Source organism: Dama dama, chromosome 26, assembly GCF_033118175.1.
Source record: "Dama dama isolate Ldn47 chromosome 26, ASM3311817v1, whole genome shotgun sequence".
In the NCBI taxonomy this organism is placed as follows: Eukaryota; Metazoa; Chordata; class Mammalia; order Artiodactyla; family Cervidae; genus Dama; species Dama dama.
In genome coordinates, this window is record NC_083706.1 from 21,638,921 (window position 1) to 21,660,641 (window position 21,721).

The 21,721-nt window shown below is 36.6% G+C and overlaps 1 protein-coding gene across 4 annotated transcripts in view; it reads right to left on the reverse strand.

Moving 5' to 3' along the window:
- The window catches only part of PTPRK (protein tyrosine phosphatase receptor type K), a 611,833-nt gene that overhangs the window by 88,423 nt on the left and 501,689 nt on the right, over positions 1–21,721 (reverse strand). For all 4 annotated transcript variants that reach the window (XM_061130449.1, XM_061130448.1, XM_061130452.1 and 1 more), the window contains exons 10-13: positions 21,356–21,557; positions 18,470–18,575; positions 10,214–10,487; positions 7,466–7,502 (exon numbers count right to left, since the gene is read on the reverse strand). In XM_061130449.1, coding sequence (XP_060986432.1) covers positions 7,466–7,502; positions 10,214–10,487; positions 18,470–18,575; positions 21,356–21,557 — 619 coding nt within the window. The remainder of the gene's footprint in view (positions 1–7,465; positions 7,503–10,213; positions 10,488–18,469; positions 18,576–21,355; positions 21,558–21,721) is intronic.

Here is a 21,721-nt window from a genome sequence, read left to right on the forward strand (position 1 = left end):
CAAATACAAACAGATACTGCCCTTACTCTCATAAACCTTACAGTCGATCTATACAGGTCTTTATCCTAAGAAATTTCTGAATAATACATAATTTGGAGAATCATTAGCCTTTGACTTCACTGTAGAAATATTACATTTTTATTCTACTATAGTTTTTTGAAAGCAAAGGGATATTTTAGTTTTGCAAAGAAGTTGAAAAAATCTCCTAGCAGTTAATTTTTAGTAACTTGCTCTATATTAAAAGAAAAAAATTTACAATGATAAAGTCTTTGACAGATCACAAGGAAATACTGCTGCCTAACAGAAGTTAGTTCCAAGTTATAAGCCACTGATTTAAGCTTTACTAAAAGTGTACTTGTTCCCTGCTTGGTTTCACTTAGATATATTTTCATTTTCCTCATGCTGTAGTCTCTTACTAATATACTTTCTTGCAATTCCCTCCCTTCTGAGTTGAAGAAAAATGAAACCTCAAATTAGACTAATTTTTGAAAACGAGGACAGATATACAATTGGCTGGAAGGATGATGCACAGTTTTTTTCCCTTGCAAGAGAAAGGAGTATGAGCACTAGCAAGAGTACTTAGGCATTCAGAGGAAGAACAATAAAATTATTCTCACTGATTACATATTTCCAGAAGAGCTGGCAGATTTCTCAAAGATAATTCAATCCTAGGGGCCAATAAAAGCCCAACCCCATCCAGAATTTCTTACTAGCCAAACTAAAGCACTACAGTTGACCTTAGATTCCGTCAGTATGTGCTCAGTTGCTCAGTTATGTTTGACTCTTTATGGCCCCCTGAACTGTAGACTGCCAGACTCCTCTGTCCATGGCATTTTCCAGGCAAGAATACTGGAGTGGAGTGCCATGTCCTACTCTAGGGGTCATCCCAACCCAGGGATCGAACCCACATCACTTGCAACTCCTGCACTGGCAGGCAGATTCTTCACATTAGCACCACCAGGGAACCCCCTCCATCAGCATAAAAGGCAGTGTAAGCAGATCTGAACATTTCTTTCTGATGCTTTACTATGTCCTTCCACATATACCTGGCAAAATATAAAGCATCTTTGTACAATTTAAGAAACTAGGGTTAAGATTTTAGAGCCTGAGACCCAATTAAGCATTTTTTTTTCTACAGACCTCACTCCTACTTTCAAACCTCCCTTTGTTGCAGTTGTAAAGATACAGCACAAGAGTGCAATTTAAGAGCTGAGATTGTTGAGATTTACTCAAGTTCATCTGTGATAAATATGGTGGGAATGAATTCAGTCAAAAAGATTCCACACACATGGCACAACCAAATGGAGCTTCGATGGTATTACTGTAACTTCTTGACAGACTTAGAGTTCTTTTTCTTCTCATGCTTGTTATTTCTGAATGCCTGATCACTTAAAAAAGCACTTTTACCCATCTGCACACTCAGAGAAAAGGGCACCAATGAAAAATTTGACAAAAGCAGCATAAGACAAAATTAAAACTATAAAGCAAATTCCTTTTAAAAAAACTAATCTTATCCAGTAATTAGAGGAAAGATAGCAAAGGAGGGAAGAAAGAATAAAGTAAATAAAATATCACCAGAATTTATATGTTTTGTCATATATTATTAATAAAATCTATCCACACCTACACTTTTGTGACAAGTAAATTTTTCTTAATATTGGAATGCATGCTTAAAATGTATGATAGCACTGAAGTCATATTATTTTGAGGGATTAGCAAAGATCTATATCATCATTGTTTAACATAAATAATACTCTGAATTAATAATGATCTGATTTAGACCATTCCCGGGATGGAAACTTGCGAGAGTTAAACGAACACCTTTCATAATTACAGGTCAACTTTGGGTTTATCAAAAGAACAAATAAGCTGATACTAGATAAATGGGTGAGTGGAGATATGCATAATTGAGTGGTTGGAATTCTCTTCCCATGGCTTCTCAGAGAACCATGTAGGTTCCTCCTTCCCAGCTCTCAGGGACTCAGTTAGGATAAATCCTACCAAAGTACCTACATCCAGGAGGCAAATGGATTCCTGATACTCTATAAAGAAAGCTGAGTGCCAAAGAATTGATGCTGTGGTGTTGGAGAAGGCTCTTGAGAGTCCATTGGAAAGCAAGGAGATCCAACCAGTCCATCCTAAGGGTAATCAGTCCTGAATATTCATTGGAAGGACTGATGCTGAAGCTGAAACCCCAATACTTTGGGCACCTGATGCGAAGAGCTGACTCATTTGAAAATACCCTGATGCTGGGAAAGACTGAAAGCAGGAGGAGAAGGGGGCAACAGAGGATGAGATAGTTGGACAGCTTCATCGACTCGAGAGATATGAGTTTGAGTAAACTCAAGGGAGTTGGTGATGGACAGGGAGGCCTGGCGTGCTGCAGTCCATGGGGTCACAAAGAGTTGGACATGACTGAGTGACTGAACTGAACTGAACTGATACTCTTGACTGACACCTAATAAGAGATTCCATACTTTTAAATGTCAATTTTATTTTTCACTACTATTCCTAAGGGAAAACAAAAACCAAACATCAGTTTAGATAATACCTGCTGCAAGTAGATTACCCACCACTAGTGGTTTTGATAATAAGGACATTTACTTTTTTCACATTTAAATATACAGTTTAAGGAGTTCTCACAATGGATAGCTCAGCTCAGAGTTGTTAGGTCTCTGAGTTGGCTTGTTTTCTTTGCTGCTCTCCTCTTGTTAGCCAGTTTGGCTCTTCACTTTTTATATATCACACCCTTGAAACATAATGCTCATGATAAGATGGGTGGGTTGGTGGCTGTCTTTGCCATCTCTCCTTCTAAAATTCAGCAAGAAAACATTTTCTTAGAAGTCCAGTGATTGATCTCAAAGTGTGATCATCTGAGTAGTAGGAGAATCAGTGTTGGCATAAGCCTGTGAGAAATGCACATTCTTGGGCCTCTCTCCAGGCCTATTGATTCAGAAACTCTGGAGCCGATGCCCAACAATCCATTTTTAGAAGCTCTCCAGGTTGTTCTGACTCAAGCTAAAGTATGTTGTTGTTGTTCAGTACTCATTCAAGTTCGACTCTTTGCGACCCCATGGACTGCAGCACGCCAGGCTTCCCTGTCCTTCACCAACTCCCAGAGCTTGCTCAAACTCATGCCCATCGAGTCAGTGATACCATCCAACCATCTCATCCTCTGTCGTCCCCTTCTTCTCCTGCCTTTAATCTTTCCCAGCATCAGGGTCTTTTCTAATGAGGTGGCTCTTCGCATCAGGTGGCCAAAGTATTGGAATTTCAGCATCAGTCCTTCCAATGAATATTCAGGATTGATCTCCTTTAGGATGGACTGGTTGGATCTGCTTGCAGTCCAAGGGACTCTCAAGAGTCTTCTCCAACACCACAAAAAAAATAGCTGTATTTCAGTAACTTAAGAAAAGAAACCCCTTTCTCACCTTAAATGCTCTGTTCCAATAAATTTACTTATACTACACTTTTCTGTTTTATCAGATTTGATACCTTTTATTGGAATGGACAGATTTAATCAACATAAAATCCACTATAAAATTAAAAATTTAAGTTGCCAGTTTTCTTCTAGAAAACCAGAAATTCATCTGACAGAAAACTGAACGAAATATAGGTTCAAAGTTTAAATTAAATTACTTATATAAACAGATGATAATACTTTCAATTTCATATACTATTGGTCTTACTTCTTAGTTTTATTCTAGGGAATTATTTGATATCTTGATTACTCATCAACGCTTGCTTGCCTGTAGACTAATTTTATGTAAACGAGTACATGGTTCCATAAATGGTTATTTCATATTGATAATATTTTAAATGATATTATATTCTAGTGTTAGCTTAACACAGATAAAACATATTTCCAGAGAAGTACTTTTGAAAATCCACTGAGTAATTTCTATTATAATTTGCATATGATTTTCATATTTAAATCTGACCATTAAAATATCACTTACTGCATAATTTCCTTGAGAAAAAAATAAAATTATCATGGTATACATTCTTTTTGGTACCATGGCACCAGATTCTCAGCTGCTAATTTAAAAATAATTTTGTGGGCATATACCAATTTAGACCATTATATGTAATTATAAGTAAAAACACAGAAAGCAAACCGATAGCAGCAGTGATGTTTCAGTGATCCGAGAGACTTGTGCCTATACATGCTGAGTATTCAGGTTGCACAAGGCTCTTCACTGGACAAGAGACTTTTTAAGGTTGCCTCCTTTTCTTAATGTACCACAGGAACCTTTCCAGAGACTCATTCTCCTTGTTGCTTTTCAAAGATTAACACTGGACTAAATTCCTTTTCACATGTTTATACTTCTGGCTTTGGATATGCTATTTTATAAATGGTATGACTTTCAAGATTCCCAGTGCAATTTATATTAAACTCTTCCACTCCATTCCTGACACATATTGTCTCAATGACTTCTTAATCTAAATGTGAGTCAGAGAGAAGGATCAATGATCCCAGCAGCAATGACCCTAGCTCCCAGAACACTTCTTTTGTCTCATAAAATATATTCATATCACTACTTATTTTAGACATTATGATATTGATTATACATGTTTTCTCTACCAGTCAAGTAAACACCTGTTTTCTCTTTATGTGTTGCCTTTCGATGTGACTTCTGAGAAGGCAGGAAATACATGATGTTTTTTAGAATAATTTTCACAAGTCAAAATATTTTCAAAATGATTGTGCTGTTCTAGTGTATGGGCTAGTTGCTCTTGGCTTTTAAATTCTTTCACATTTCCCGAAAGAATTTCCAGTGTCCTAAGTCAGTATAGTGCACACAATTTTAAGTATATAGTTTAATAGGTTTTTGCATATATATACTAGACACCTGTGAAATAACCAATCATCCCTTGCCCAGAAGGTTCCTTCATCCCTCCCTAATCAATATGGTTATGTCATTTAGTGAGTGTATCTTCAAAATGTCCTGCTGCAAAAGTTTTAGTTTTCATACTGAAAAATTTTATATACCATAGCTGAGTATACTTGTGTGCTGTGAAACCCTGCCGGGCAGGAATGGAGACGCAGACACAGAGAACAGACTTGTGGACACAGCGGGGGAAGGAGAGAGTGGAACAAATTGAGAAAGTCACACTGAAACACAGACATTACCATATGTAAAACAGCCAGCTAGTGGGAAGTGGCTGAATAACACAGGGAGATCAACCCAGAACTCTGTGACAACCAGAGGGGTGGGACGAGTTGGCGGGTGGCAGGGAGAGTCAACCGAAGGGGATACGTGTATATTTATGGCTGATTCGCATGGCTGTATGGCAGAAACCAATACCACATTGTAAAGCAATTATTCGCCAATAATCATAAAAACATAGTCAGGTAAGTTAATTTTACCTTAATAGTGTGTTTTTTTCTATGTAAAAAAATGCTAAATGATTATAGTAATTATGGTGATGATAAAATATCAGTTAACTCTTAACTCATACTAGGCGTGATTTAGGCATTTCATATATACACACTTCTTTAGTCTTCATAATAATAGTAAGGTGTAGGTACTCTAACATTCTTATTTTTAGAATGATAATTTTATTTTATTTTGTTCAACTTAAAAGAACAGTAAGAAGGGGCAAAGGCAGGATTTGAACCCATTAGTCTGGGGCCAGATTTCTTTCACTCAAGGAACAACACTGTCAGCCTGAGACCCAGAAGAAGAGCAGGGTTGGATTTCTAGGCAAAAAAGAAATCCCCATAAATGGGCCATATCTTATTACCTCTGAGTCTCTGGCAAATATTCTATGCCACATGGTAAATCTGATTTCCATAATCTCAACTCTCCTGCAGTCAAAATATCATATGCTAATGGTCATCATAATTTTATTTGTATTGAGTGAGGGACAAAATAACACTTAAGCATATATAAATGCAAATAGTTAGCTGAACAAGAGAACTTAAAATTTTAGAATCATTTATGGCTCGGGTGGTAAAGAATCAGCCTGCAATGTAGGAGATGCAGGTTCAATCCCTGGGTCAGGAAGATTCCCTGGAAAATGGAATGGCTACCCACTCCAGTATTCTCACCTGGAAAATCCCATGGACAGAGGAGCCTGTTGGGCTGCAATCCAGGACTACAGAGTTGGACTGAGTGACTAACACTAATATGCAGATTTAAAAAACTTCTTGAAGGCTGATATGAGACCATTTTACATTTCTGGTTTTGTTTTAAATCTGAAAAACTTAGGACCTAAATGCCTTCTGCTATTATATTCTAAAAATTTCAATTTTAACTCTTGATACATATGCCAAGTGTTTAAAATAAATGCCTATACACTTCATACATCTATGTATGCATTCTCTTTTCCTTCATTTAAATTTGCTTTATTTTTAAAAATATCATGAGGAATCCCAGTATTTGAATTGAAAAGTGTATATTACTTTCTCTTCTGTGAAGCTTTTTTATTACTCCTCATGAGTCAAGGGAAAAGTCTTTTGTTATTGCCTTTACAAATCAAGGGTATAAAACAAACGCTTAATTGAGCAGATTGATGATTAGATGGAGAAAAATGATGAAAGGAAAGATGCCAGCACAAACAGAATATGGCCATTCATTTTTTACTCTAAATGAATCAACTACTGCTATGAATGGGGACCTAATACTCATTCTGGCAGCAAACCACCCAGAGCCTCAGCCCTCTGTGGAGCCCCGTGTCTGTGCGGACAGCTTTCCTCATTTCTCTTCGTGGAACACACCAGGCAGCTCTCTTCTGCTGGCACAGTCACGTAACTCTTAAATGCAGGGTTATAAACACAGTGGAGTACCTGAGACTTTCTCCCACTCTGAACTCCAAATACTCATTCAACGATGAAAACGCGCTCTCTCAAAGAAACAAGGTAACTAAACTATAATATGCAGTCAGGAGAAACAGCCCTGGCTGTTCCCAGACCTAATTTCTTGGCAAGACTTGGATTAAAAAATTTTTTCTTTAATAAAAAGGGAAAGAATCTTCAATTCAACTACTCTACTGATATGGACCTGTTTCCATCCTTACCCTTACATATGCCTAGACTAGCTCAGTCTTTTGTGTTTAACTGTCTACAACCAAAAGAAACAGAGGCTGTTAAATAAGGAATTTGCTGTTTCGAGCAGATATTGCTGAGGTTTTCATAATATGTTGGCTAATCAGCAGCACAAGACCTCTCAGACACTAAAATGGCAGAAACAAACCCTTCTGAAGTTTTCTAAACCCTTCTTATGTCATAACAAGATGCCTCCAGCCAAGTACTAGAAGATGAAAAGTAGCACACCATAACTTGTTAAAGACACCCAAGTGAGTCAGAAAACTTGGCTGGCAGTTTACCTGGGCCCAACTACAAATACTCTGTAATAGAAGTGCCACATTTAATTAGCCCTGAAGCAGGGAACAAAGCTCTCTCATTTTAGAAAGTTGGCAAATGAAATTTGGGGAAAAAAAAAAAAAGCAAACCTCTTACCTTTGGTAGCAATTCGTACACACTGGGTTTTAGTTTCCTGACGGAATAAAAAAAAGTCAGTTATAAAAAAATGAAAATAGTCAGTTATAGGTAATGTTTCCTATTTCATAAACTACAACTAGTATGAAGATTAATCTTGGGTTATAAAGAAGGCTTACAAAGAATAGAATCACAGCATTAAAGACACTATTTTTTAGATGTTTTCACAGAGATTTCTAAAAAATCTAAAATAACTTAAAAAAACTAGTATTTTCTAAAGCCTTAGGTATCTCTGTTTACCTTGTTATGAAACAGGTTATCTTGCTGGGACAAACAATCCAGCATCCTATTTGAATTTATTGTACTTTTTGAATGACCATAAAGAAAAATATATTTGCAAAGCTAATATAAATCAGACCCAAATATAAATTTCATGTTCATCTCATACCTGTAGATTCAGACCAAAGCTGAATACTAGACAGTTTCGCTTTGATTCTAGCACAACTAAGGAGCTAAATGATGAAAGTCATAAAATTGCATCACAGTTACAGTATATTTCATCTGTTCTTTTTTCTTTTTTAATTTAGGTGTTAGGGATTAAATATTTCTTGGTGGGATTATGTTCTTTCTCTTGCTAGCAGATGAGATCAGGAAGTAGAAGGAGAAACGGGAAACGACAAGACATTTCAGAATTTAAAAAATCTTTTCTCTTCCTTTTGTTTTTAAATGTTGTGGGGTGGTACTAGGAGGGTGAAACACATTTCGAGGTTTGCACTTCGCTCCTCCAAAATTAAGTTCACTCAGTTTATATCCTTGAATCCAAGAGGTTGGATAAGATGTTAAAGGCGGTGAACACAGCAGAGGTTATTTGTTTTTAAGATGTGTATGTAACTCCATCTTGAGTAGTTTTATAGATAGATAAACCAAGACTTCCTATACTTTCCTCTTAAGCATTTGTTATTTTTAAATTAAAGTAAAGCATTGAGGGGGAAATTAGTAATCAAAATGAAAATCTGCACTTTTATTATTTAACTGTGACCTGAAGCCTTCACAGTACACTCCAAGAGACTGTTTCACAGTACCATAAAGGCTCAAAGGAATTTTGATTTCTTAAAAGCAATTGCTGTTAACTCCATCAGGATTACCAGTCTCTGTTGGTAGGAGCCATGTCAATTTTAATACTTTTTTCCAAGATAATTATGAAACATATTATTGCTACTCTGTACTTTGATTAAACCGCGTGTAGATATATTCACAATTAGAAGAGAAAATTCATATCAAATCTTTTAAAAGAGTGCCAGAGAAAATTCTTTATAAGTAACAGACATTCATTAACACTTCTCTCATACCACAGACCAAGTTACAAAAGTTAATTTGGAATCTCTCACCTCTCTAAAGATGAATACCCAAACACAGAACTATGCTACTTTATACCCAGAATGGAATAAAACTTCTGTGGTTGTCTCTTTTTTGAGCAGCCCCATCACGGCAGTGGTACGGAATGATGTGTGGGTAGAAAGTAGGCAGCTGACTCCTACTTATGTAAAAATAAACTAGAAGATGAGAAGAGCATTTTTAACCATGAGCAGCCTCTGGCTTTGAAGTACATCTTAGAAGATGCTGTGACATTTTTCTTTCCATATACTGTAATCCAACCATACAAGTAAGCACAAAGATAAAATTTTCATTCAAAAGCAGCCAGTCAATACCCTAAGTTCTCAGGATCCCTTACAGAAATGCAAATAGATTACTATGTCCTGCACTGAAATGATTCCAGGATATAATAGGACTGCTGCAATTGGATATTCCACATCATTTCCCAGGTACCCATTTCAGGGACTCAATTCCTCAAACCCGACAATTTCCTATATAGCTACAAAGTACATAAAATTGTCATTCTTCTATTGAATTTTAAGTTGTAGAAGGTTTCCATTCTCAATTTTTTTTCTATACCTCTCTGCAAAAAAAAAAAAAAAATTAAATAAAATATGCTTTAGGAAAGGAAATCTTTCAGGAGAACAGCATGAGACATGAAAGCTTAGGTTATTTCCTTACATATGGAACCACTGGTAGTTTCTAACTTCCTGTTGTGTTTCCCTCTTCAATATTCATTTGGGAGCCGTGGCAGTGTTCAAAAACAACTGTGTCCAAAATGGGAAAAGGAGGGGCAGCCAGGGAACAGAAAACAGACTTCTCTAACCACACAGCATCCCGCCATCGCCAGGCTGCCTTCTGTTTAGGTTCTGTCAGATATACCACAGGCGCCCTATTACTTTGTAATCAGAGGATTGTTACCAGTTATTTACTATTTGGCTTGTACCCCCTGAAAACTTTATAAGGGTTTATTAGCCTGCTGTGGAACACGCTTTCTGTTTATCCTGCAGTAAATTTAATCTCCTGAAGTGTGCCGCTATTGAGCAAAAAAGACAGAACAATGCCCTATGTTTACAGGGGCTGGAGGCCCGGCAATACTACACCCATCTTTTCAAATCATTTTACTCACAATTGCTCTTGTGGGCTTTCCTGAAGAGGGCTCAAAGAGAAGCAGTTACTAGGAAACAGGAATCCTGTGTGAGATAACTGGCGTGGAGCCCCGCCCCTACAGTAGGCCCCAAACCGAGCATGCTGCTAGGAACAGAAACAACACCCCCTACACACGGAATTTTTTATTTTTTTTCTTCCCCTGACAAATGTTACTGAGTATTTATAAAATTTGACTGTGGCTAATCCTCAGGGCAGTGAAAAAGCAAAATCCTGGAGGACGCTCACCTTCTCCACACTACTCATGGCTTGGAAATAGATGTTGTATCCTTTGCGTGGAGCCAAAGGGGGGTTCCAAAAGCCCTGATAGGTTCTGTTATCGCCCACTGTGAATGGGGCAGGTTCTGGAAGGTTCCCTGGGGGCAGTTCGGCGGCAAAGTAGTATGGCGCACCCCCACTCATGGCATTCTGGTAGGTGACAGGGACCTGGTAGCATTCCATGGATCCGGTCTCTCTCTTGGTTCGGTGGGGGTGCAGCTCCTCCACAACAATCTGATAGGCACTGTTTGGGAAAAGACAAGGAAGACAAAGCACGCAGTTAGACTCTAGATACCGAGCTTTCTCAAAACAAGGACTGGGGTGTCTCATGTAAGCATGCAACGTTTCAGTCTTTAAAGTCAGTCTTAACCTCCTGTATTCTGATTTTCAAGCTCTTTTGCAGTAAAATAGCATTTCACATGGATTCTGCTTCCCCCAACCCCAGTATAATCACTAAGGACAGGGGAAAAAAAAAAAAAAAGACAAGACAAATCACCATAGAACTCTGCACGTTTTTAAATGTTGAGAGATGAGATCCCTTAATAAGGAACCTGACATTAAGCAGAGACATAGCATATATTAAGTTTTTTGTCTGATATTTTAAAATGTTTAAAGTTAACATTTTCCTTTGAAATCATAGTGTGGAAGGCCTGGCTCCAAGGCTCAACAAGAGTGACTGCCTCAGGGCGGGGCTGGAAGCACCAGTTTGTGGTTGTCATCACATTAGAGACAGGATGTGCTGACAGGCTTCTCCACCTCTTGACCTTGCCATGGCATCAACACTCGCTCAGAGCTATGCAGATCTAAAACACAAGTGACATGCTGCAATTCGGGCACAGATGGACAGAAATCTGTCCTCGCCACTGAAATAGACTGCCTCCTTCTTCTAGAGTTGTTAATAATAAAATGTTACAAATTGTAGAAACATATGGTATTTGGCCTATTAAAGCTCAAACCTAAAGCTTCTAATACCTTTCTTAAAAGTCTTAAAACTTTTCTCTAATAGCTAGTCTTTTATAGAGGAAAGGAGAGAAAATAATTCAACTTTAATTATCTACCTCACCACTAATTAAAATTTTAATTCAATTTCTGAAACTGGTATATTAATATTTTCTCTGTAGGATAGTCTTTAGGAAAATATACATTTTTTAGGTAATGTACAAAATTTGAAGGTAACGTACATCTGATAAAATGGACATTATTAATATATTGTTATTTATTTTGTATATTACATATATATGATAAATTTTTTAAAAATATGTAATTTAAATTCCTGACAATTATGAGAGAAAGTACTATGGTCACATACAAATTAAAAATAAATCAGCTGTGTGTAGGGCTGTGTGTTTGAATCTTGAATTTCCAGGCAAATCAGATCATTCTGTGTAGAGAAAATAGTTCCTATTCAATGCATCTCCAGCAGTAATAGAACATTTTCTTTAATGAACTTCCAAAAAATAAAGGAGAGAGAAAGAGAGATAAAAGTTTCATCTAAGATAAACATTAAATTTTATGCTAGTTTAGAATCGAGTATAAAATTTAACTTAATACACACTCCATCATACTTACAAACAGGACACTTGCACAGATTAAGAGAAAGGAGATTTGTAGATTAAAGATTTTATTTTCCTCCTAATTATTTAAGTTCCCATTTTCCATTAAAACTGTGCTAAGAAATAGGTAGGTTGGTGTCAATCTCCTTTCCTTTAGAAATAGGACAGGAATTGTACTAATGTCAGAAATTGAGATTTGAGAAAATAAACTAAGGCAGAATTCTATGTTATTTGAAATTATCCATACTGCATCATTCCCTATAACTCTGCCAAGTTGGGTCTCTAAGCTCCAAGGAATGCTACTGACAAGATACATGCTCTCTGAGGGGTATGTGGAGCAGGCACTTGTCAATTTTAAAATACAGGGAAACATAAGCATAGCCCTTGGAGAGAGAGAGAGAGACAGATCATAGCTGACATATGTTATGTTAGGCAAGCCTAGTCTTTTATTTTTCTGCTTATTTTCAATTTAGAATCCATATTTGTATGTTATACATCTGTATATCCTATGGATACATTCATATATGTGGATAAACTTGCATATGCACACTACTCGAATAAGTCTAACCTTATAATCTTGTCCTAATAGACAATATTGATAATTACCCAACCTTGTTAATCTTTAGCTTAATCTTTAAAAATAAATTCCTTGTTAATTAGCTCACATCTCTAGAAAAATCCAGAACATCTAGTGAACATTCAGTCTTAACTAATTCTATTAAACTGACACAGATTGTACAATCCAAATTAAAGAACTTCACATGCGACAGCTTGTCTCTTCAGATCTATTAAGAACAAAAGCAAACTGCCGATGTTGGAGAGGAATAAGGGAAGAAAAGTATGCTCTTTGGGAAAGATCTCATCGAACTTGAGATGGAGCTCCAAACTAAAATTATAAAGTTCATTTTTAAAATAAATTTTCTTATCTTCCTTGCTCAATTTGTCTGAGTAGGCTGTTCTTTAACCATATACTCCTCATTTTTCTAAAGTTGTTTTTTCCCTGATACTTATTTATCACTACAAATTAATTAAAGGGCAGAAAGTAAAAAATAAGAAATCAAATTAAAAGTTATTTGACTGATTACATGAAATTGGCCTATGCTCTTTCATGCCTGTGGTGTCTAATTACCTAACAGTACTTAAGTCTAGCTAGATCTAAATATATGAGTTTAGTACTTTGGCAATTTTAAATATTCCAAAGCCACATGAATAATTTTATTCACTCTACCTATATTTCATATTTTCCCATTATTCTTAATTGCATTTTTAAAATATTTCTATAATTAGGTTAAAATCAATATACTGATATCATGAATCTTTACTCAACATTCAAAACATGATTTCTTTATGGTAAAAAACTAAAGGTGATTTCACTATACTATAATTTTATTAAACATTGGTATGACATCATTTTTAGTGTTTTAGGAGGCAAAATAATGACTTCTTTCATACAACTTCCCTTCAGCTGTAAGACTTTAAGAAAATATACACAGGAATTTTTGCCATTAACTCAAAGCAATTATATGATAGACATGGTAGATATTCTTCCTGATTTAATGCTTAAAAATGTTAGATATGAACTCAAAGATACCTTTGCCTTCCACGGATTTTTTTTTAACCCATTAGTAAGTAAACCCTCTGTGATTCTGATTAAAGTTTTAGCTTGTATGATTTCTAGGTGATACCAAGTCACAAAGTATACAATGTATACTTTCTCATTTTTTAATTGAAAATATTTCCTTAAAGCTTTAGGAGAAATTCCCTAGCTCTAATGTTTTACAATTCCCCTAACCAACAAACCTCCCAAGATCTCATAGCCACCATTGTTCCTATTGACTGCCCCAATGCCAACATTCTGAATATCCACAGAGTAAAGGCTTAATTACCATATTTTAAAATTAATTCTATCTTGTCAAAATTATGTGATGCTCTCCCGCTGTCAAAATCTGTACTCATTATACTGGGGTTAATATCTTACATTGAAAAGGCAAGAGAGTTCCAGAAAAACATCTATTTCTGCTTTATTGACTATGCCAAAGCCTTTGACTGTGTAGATCACAATAAACTGTGGAAAATTCTTCAAAAGATGGGAATACCAGACAACCTGACCCACCTCTTGAGAAACCTATATGTAGGTCAGGAAGCAACAGTTAGAACTGAACATGGACCAACAGACTGGTTCCAAGTAGGAAAAGGAGTACGTCAAGGCTGTATATTGTCACCCTGCTTATTTTACTTATATGCAGAGTACATCATGAGAAACACTAGGCTGGAAGAAGCACAAGCTGGAATCAAGATGGCCAGGAGAAATATCAATAACCTCAGATATGCAGATGACATCACCCTTATGGCAGAAAGTGAAGAGGAACTAAAAAACCTCTTGATGAAAGTGCAAGAGGAGAGTGAAAAAGTTGGCTTAAAGCTCAACATTCAGAAAACTAAGATCATGGCATCTGGTCCCATCACTTCACAGGAAATAGATGGGGAAAGAGTGGAAACAGTGACAGACTTTATTTTTTGGGGCTCCAAAATCACTGCAGTGGTGATTGCAGCCATGAAATTAAAAGACGCTTACTCCTTGGAAGGAAAGTTATGACCAACCTAGAGAGCATATTAAAAAGCAGAGACATTCCTTTGCCAACAAATGTCCATCTCGTCAAGGCTATGGTTTTTCCAGTGGTCATGTATGGATGTGAGAGTTGGACTGTGAAGAAAGCTGAAAGCCGAAAAATTGATGCTTTTGAACTGTGGTGTTGGAGAAGACTCTTGAGAGTCCCTTGGACTGCAAGGAGATCCAAGCAGTCCATCCTAAAGATCAGTCCTGGGTGTTCATTGGAAGGACTGATGCTGAAGCTGAAACTCCAATACTTTGGCCACCTCATGCAAAGAATTGACTCATTGGGAAAGACCCTGATGCTGGGAGGGACTGGAAGCAGGAGGAGAAGGGGACGACAGAGGATGAGATGGCTGGATGGCATCACCGACTCGATGGGCATGAGTCTGAGTAAGCTCCAGGAGTTGGTGATGGACAGGGAGGCTTGGCGTGCTGCGATTCATGGGGTTGCAAAGAGTCGGACACGACTGAGCGATTGAACTGAACTGAACTGAACTGAATATCTTACCACATTCTTATATCTCCATCTTGTTCTCACTACTTTCAAATGCACATTATCCAATTCAAACTTGTGTGACCATTGTTACCTAAACATTTGCAAAATACCATTAGAATAAACATTAAGTTAAAACAACATCTATTTGATTTTACTTGGATCATAAGACCTGTGTACTCATGGTGGAAAAGTACTATTTCCATCTTTGCTTAAATTTCAAAGCATTTTTATCTGGAATTCAAATAAGTTTTCTTGTGTGACAGTGGTGAGAAAAATCAGGTGCAATTATTTAATCTCTTTAAAATTCTGGGATGAAATGAAATATTCTGCAGATGAATGAAGATGGTAGTCATAATGTTTCAACTTGTGTATATGTGACCAACTGACCCAGGGATTAACTCTAACATACAAGGTTTGAACCAGCTAAACCCAGTTCTATATTTTGATCTGTATTCCTGTTAAGCTATCTTGAGTGCCAAGCCACTTCAGTTCTGTCTGACTCTTTGTGACCCCATGGACTGCAGCCCGCCAGGATCCTCTGTCCATGACATTCTCCAGGCAGGGATACTGCAGTGGGTTACCATGCCCTCCTCCAGAGGATCTTCCTGACCCAGGATCAAACCCACATCTCTTATGCCTCCTACATTGGCAGGTGGGTTTTTTTTTTTTTACCACTGGCGCCACCTGGGAAGCCCGTTAAGCTATCACTGAGCATCAAACAATTTCTTTTCTAAAATAATTGTGGGGAAAATGATGGTTTTGATGGCATTTCATGACTATGTCTTAATTATCTAACTAAAAATATATGGTACTTAATATTCTAAAATGCAAGAATAGGTTTTACCTACAAAATAAACATTTAGTTATACTCTAGAATAGATAATTTCTTGCCAGCTTAAAATAGGCTGAGCTTATATTTGGAAAAAGGTGTGATAAAACACACATTCATTTATTACATCTTACAACAAACTGGATTCACCACTGAGGAACTCTTCTCTCGTGCTTTTGTAATGTTCCACCGCTGTTTTCATTCTTTGAAAACACATCTACATTGACTCAGTCTTTTAATAACTGGGACATTCTATGAATTCTAATTTATAATTAAATCTACCCAGGTTAAAATTTGAATTCATTTAAGAAATATATAAAAAAATAAATTTTAGAAAAAATTAAATTATGCTTTAAAATGCTTTAAAATTATGCTTTAAAAATTAATTATGTTTTAGCAAAAATTAAATTATGCATTCTAGAGAAATGATTCCAAATGTGGGTAATATTAATTTTGAATCATAGTAATGACTGTCAAGTAATGACAGTTTTAAGGCTAGATCTCAAAAAGTTGGTGAGGACATTCAAAGGACTAGTTAAGTCAGACAGCAACTTTCAAGCTTTAGAATGATTGTGCTAGTTGTACATTTGTGTCCGAATTTTTGTGACCCAATGGACTGTAGCCCACCAGGCTCCTCTGTCTATGGGATTCTCTAGGCAAAAATACTGGAGTGGGTGGCCATTTTCTTCTCCAGGGGATTTTCCAAACCCAGTGATGGAACCTGAGTCTCCTGCATTGCAGGCAAATTCTTTACTGTCTCAGCCACCAGGGAAGCCCATTAGAATAATTATATATTCAAAAATTAATTTTGTCAAAGAATCAGACTTATTAGAACTGTACTACACAAGTTTTACTTTAGTGTACGGACACAGTCTTAATGAATACTGAAGAACAAAGTGGTTGGTGATACTGAGTTCTCCATTATTTAGGACAAGACTTTTCACTGGGGTATACATTATTTGTTCACAAATATAAGGCAAATATAGTGGTAAGTAACTGATTTGTAACTTAAAAAAAAATTGTCAATAATATATTCACAAATCCAACAAAGTTCGTGAACACCAACTCTGAGCAAAGGATTTACAAGGATGAAGAACCCTCTCATTGCAGACCCAGATTGTCCATGACAAATCTGGGCAAAGGTCTGTGCTCTGTTGCGATTGTTTTATCTTTGGTTTACAATGCTTAGCACAGTGCCTGGCACATAATACATGGTCAATTAATATTTGTATGATAATTTGATTAAATTAGTAAGAGCTTAGGCTACATTATGTGGCACTATTGTGTAATAATAATAATATACTGTGTGTGCAACTTACATTAAGTAGAGCTGAGTTCACTCAAATATCTAACTCTAAAAAGATAAATGCAAGTACCTGGCAGCTCATTTAAACAAGAGGAGCAGAACTAAAGAACTAAAAAGTAAATTTTATCACAGGTAGAAGATGTGAATAACTCTGATTACTTGTCAATAGTAAAAGATGTTGAATGCAGACATTTTCTCTTTCTTCTTTGGATCAGCAATCAGACTTCCTCACAGATCACTCATTCATGAAGAGAATTATAGACTTTGCATTTTCAAGTATCCAGTGCCTCACAAGTGTCTCTATTACAAATGTATCCAATCATCTCTTTTTCCTCTGCTGTTGGTATTACTGTAACTTTTAGCCACACATGAGATAAGAGTTTCCTTTATGGACTCAGGTTCCTTTATCAATATTTTCTTCTTTAATTAACAAAAATATTTCTTCCTTTCCAGTGATACAGGATTATTTACGTGGTTAATGTGTGCCCATAAGGTCAAGCATGTCATATAATGCACAGAACAAAGATTAATATTTTATGAATATGTAAACAACTTGAGATGATTCAATTATGATATACCTGCAATGATTTCTGTGCCTTGATTTATTTCTCCAGAAAAGTATATAAACAAAAGTACCCATCAAATCTACAAGTTTCAAATGGAAACCTGCTAAAGTTTTGTACATTTATCTAATGACAAATGCATAGGAATTAAAATCCTTAGAATAATTTCACTCAATCTGTGAAAATAACATGGCTCATAATTTCTTCAAGATGAGGATAATATATGGGAGATTTTAATACTAGATAGTTAAGTTAAATGGCAAATTGAATTTTAATATTTACTATGAAATTTCTGATAAGCAACAATTTAGGAATTAAAAGGTTACATAAGTCACATTCATTTTAACTATTCTTTTATTTCCTCAAAGCTTCCTATTTGTCAGTCATATTTATGAAAATATATTATTATGTAATCTATATTATTATTCAATCAATAATTTCACTCATATGGAGTTATTGATAACAGATTTAATACAATGGACAGGGGTTATTTTCTCTTTCTATTCCTGACAAACACCTTCATGCTCATATACCACAAATACCAACAGAGGAAGGGAAATGAAATGGGGCTAGAGGAATAAAAAATTCAAAGAACAAAGCTCTTAAATCAAACAGTACAGACAGGTGAATGGTTCAGTTCATGAACATGTTAAAATCCCCTTAGAATTTTACTCTTAAAAATCTCTCCACAGGTTTGACCAAAAGAAAAAACAGACACAAACAAAACAAAAATAAAACCATTCTGATACTAGCTACCAAATGAATGTCTCTTAAAGATGAACCACTATATTGGCTGCTGAACGGCTGTGAGAACACATCTCTTCTACCGGCTGCTTTCCCTCTGACTGTGATTTTCCCCTCTTACCTGATAGGAGCGCCTTTCGCCTGTGCTGGCCTCAACAAGACTGTTATCGTGGTGGCAGTTTCATTGAGAGAGGCATCAACGCCTTCGTAGTCAGGTAAAGTTGGAGCTGATAAATGATTAAGGAGGGAAAGTTTCAGTCAATAAACAAGAATATATCATAGTTCAAACTGAATAAATGATCCTGATCAAACCAGTCTATCCTAAAGGAAATCAGTCCTGAATATTCATTGGAAGGACTGATGCTGAAGCTGAAGCTCCAATACTTTGGTCACCTGATGCGAAGAGCTGACTCATTGGAAAAGACCCTGATGCTGGGAAAGATTGAAGGTGGGAGGAGAAGGGGATGACAGAGGATGAGATGGTTGGATGGCATCACCGACTCAATGGGCATGAGTTTGAGTAAACTCCGGGAGTTGGTGATGGACAGGGAGGCCTGGCGTGCTGCAGTCCATGGGGTTGCAGAGAGTCAGATGCGACTGAGCGACTGAACTGAACTGAAGGGAAAAATCAATTTAATACTTAATATTAAACTGTACCTTAACAAATGCCACTGAATGTTAACTCTGGAACCTAAAGCAGCAGGAGATAAGAAGTTAAGACTTGTTAAAATTTAAATTATAATGTGGCAACTTGTGACACACACTCCAAACATTTTATGAAGATGTTTTAACTTCTAGTTTCCTGAGATCTTGAAATCAGCATTGATGGGATGGGGGTAAGGTGTTAGTAGCACAGACTCTGGGGAGTTCCCGTTATAGAGTTGCACATGCAGAAGTGGAGAACCTAGGTAAAAGGCTGCCTGGGGAGGTGGTGCTGCTTTGATCTAAAGGTTGTGGAATGACCCAGCATTGATCTTGACCACTTTCACCACTGTGGTCACAATAGAGACATATCTAGGAAGTATGCTGAACAGAAATGGGCACTTCAGCTGTTAATTACCAAGAATTAGTGCTCTTGTTGCCAGATACTTAAAAAGAAGAAATCTAAAAATTTTCAAAATACTTGATAATTTTGGGGGGTAAGGAGGCTTCCTAATCCTGAACTGGGTGAATAACCTCAAATGGCTTTTGATCATTTCCATGAAGAAAGATGGTTAAGGGAGGATATGACCAATGAAATATGTACATTACCAGAAAAACTGTGAACAAATGGTATCTAATAAAAAGTTTAAAGTATTGCATTCACTCATTGAACATTTACTGAATACTTACTATGTGTCAAACTTTACAAGAAGTGCTATAAATATAGAAGCAAATGAAGCATGGTTTTTGACATTTATAGAGTTAAAAGTAGGGATTCAGATTTATCAAGAGTGACAGTGTTGTAAACACCAACAAATTATAGAAGAATTTAGGTGACCAAAATAGGAGACAGTTAATTAGACAGTGTTTCTCAGACTAGGGAGATCAGAAACTCCTGGGGGGGGGCTCTTAAAATAAAAATGCAGAATGCTGTCCTATTTGCCTACTGTTTCTGATTCAGAAAGTCTGGGGAGGGACCTGATAATGTACATTTCTAGGACATTTTAATGTGAAGTTGATGCTGGGGGACCACACTCTTCTAAACTAGTGTTGGGAACTGGGAAGATGAGACAGAGAGGACTTCACTATTTAGGCAATGTGTGAACTGATTATTAAGAGTAAAAGCTCATCAGAAAGAGAGAGCATGGTAAAAAATATACCAGAGATAAAAAAACAGAATATATGAAGATACCATTATGTGAAAGGACACGGACAATACAGTAGTTTGCTGTGACTGGAACTTTGGATTTATGGATAGGAGAAGAGGATGAAAAGGGTCATAAAATGAAGTGCCATAAATGTTAATCATGCAAAAATGTCATACTAGACATAATATAGTAAATATATTAGATTTTGAAAAAAAAATTAAGGAAGAAATAAATGTTGTACAAAGATCAATAGAAAAACAAAAAAAAAAAAACACAGGAGCAAGAGTGCTCCTGAGAAAGATATGTCAATGATAGCTTTAAATACAATCCAGATGGAAAGGCAGAAACAGTGACATGAGAAAGAGGCAAATTATCTGGGTGCTGCTTAGGAAGTAGAATCAACAGATACTAAATAGGTGCAAAATGTAAATGAGTGCTACTATGTATGTATATCATATAGTACATATGTATATGTACTATACATACACACATATGCATAAATCATACTGAGAAGCATCATGCCTCCAATACCTCAATTTCACCTTAAGTTGTTTTTAAATTGCTAAAGGATAGAATTACTGGACTCAAGGGGTAAATAACGATAAATTACCTTAAAAGTTCAAGTACACCTGGGAACCACACTAACCATAAATTTCATTAGCCTCAGCTTGATCATTATGTGTTCCCAAGATATAGCGATTGTAACCAAGATTTAAAGTTCAAAGCAAATATCCATGTACTAAATTGTTTTGCTCTGTAGAATTATAATAAAAATGAACATGGAAGAACAAAAAGAATTTATAAATTTTTGCCTTCAATCATGACTAACTATATTAAAGATTCAAAAAATGACGTCAATTACACTCAGTGTATTTGTGATTCTTTAGGATATGCTATCAGAGAAGGCAATGGCACCCCACTCCAGTACTCTTGCCTGGAAAATCCCATGGACAGAGGAGCCTGGTAGGCTGCAGTCCATGGGGTTGCGAAGAGTCAGACACGACTGAGTGACTTCACTTTCACTTTTCACTTTCCTGCATTTGAGAAGGAAATGGCAACCCACTCCAGAGTGCTTGCCTGGAGAATCCCAGGGACGGCGGAGCCTGATGGGCTGCCGTCTATGGGGTTGCACAGAGTCGGACACGACTGAAGCGACTTAGCAGCAGCAGGATATGCTATTACAAACCAATTCTGTTTGCACTTTATTTATTTCATACCTGAGATATTGGTGGTCACATTGATGGCAGTGGCTGGCCCGAAACCTTTGACAGTGCTGGCTCTTATGAGAAACTGGTAGGTGGTTCCCGGATGGAGATGCATGAAGACATGGTGGGTACTGTTCCATAAGTTTGATACGGTCTGGGGCGGTCCGGCCACAGGAACCGCAGGATCAAAGGATCTTATGCTGCTGTAACTGACCTGTTTTAAGAAATATTATTTCCTATTACATATCCAATACATATCTTAAATAAGACAGCACTCAAGGGCATCTGTGTGGAATGAATCACGATTTTTTCCCTTCTTTTCTTTCTCATTTTGATATGGTTATTTCACTGTTATTCTGTATCTATTGTCTGTCTGTC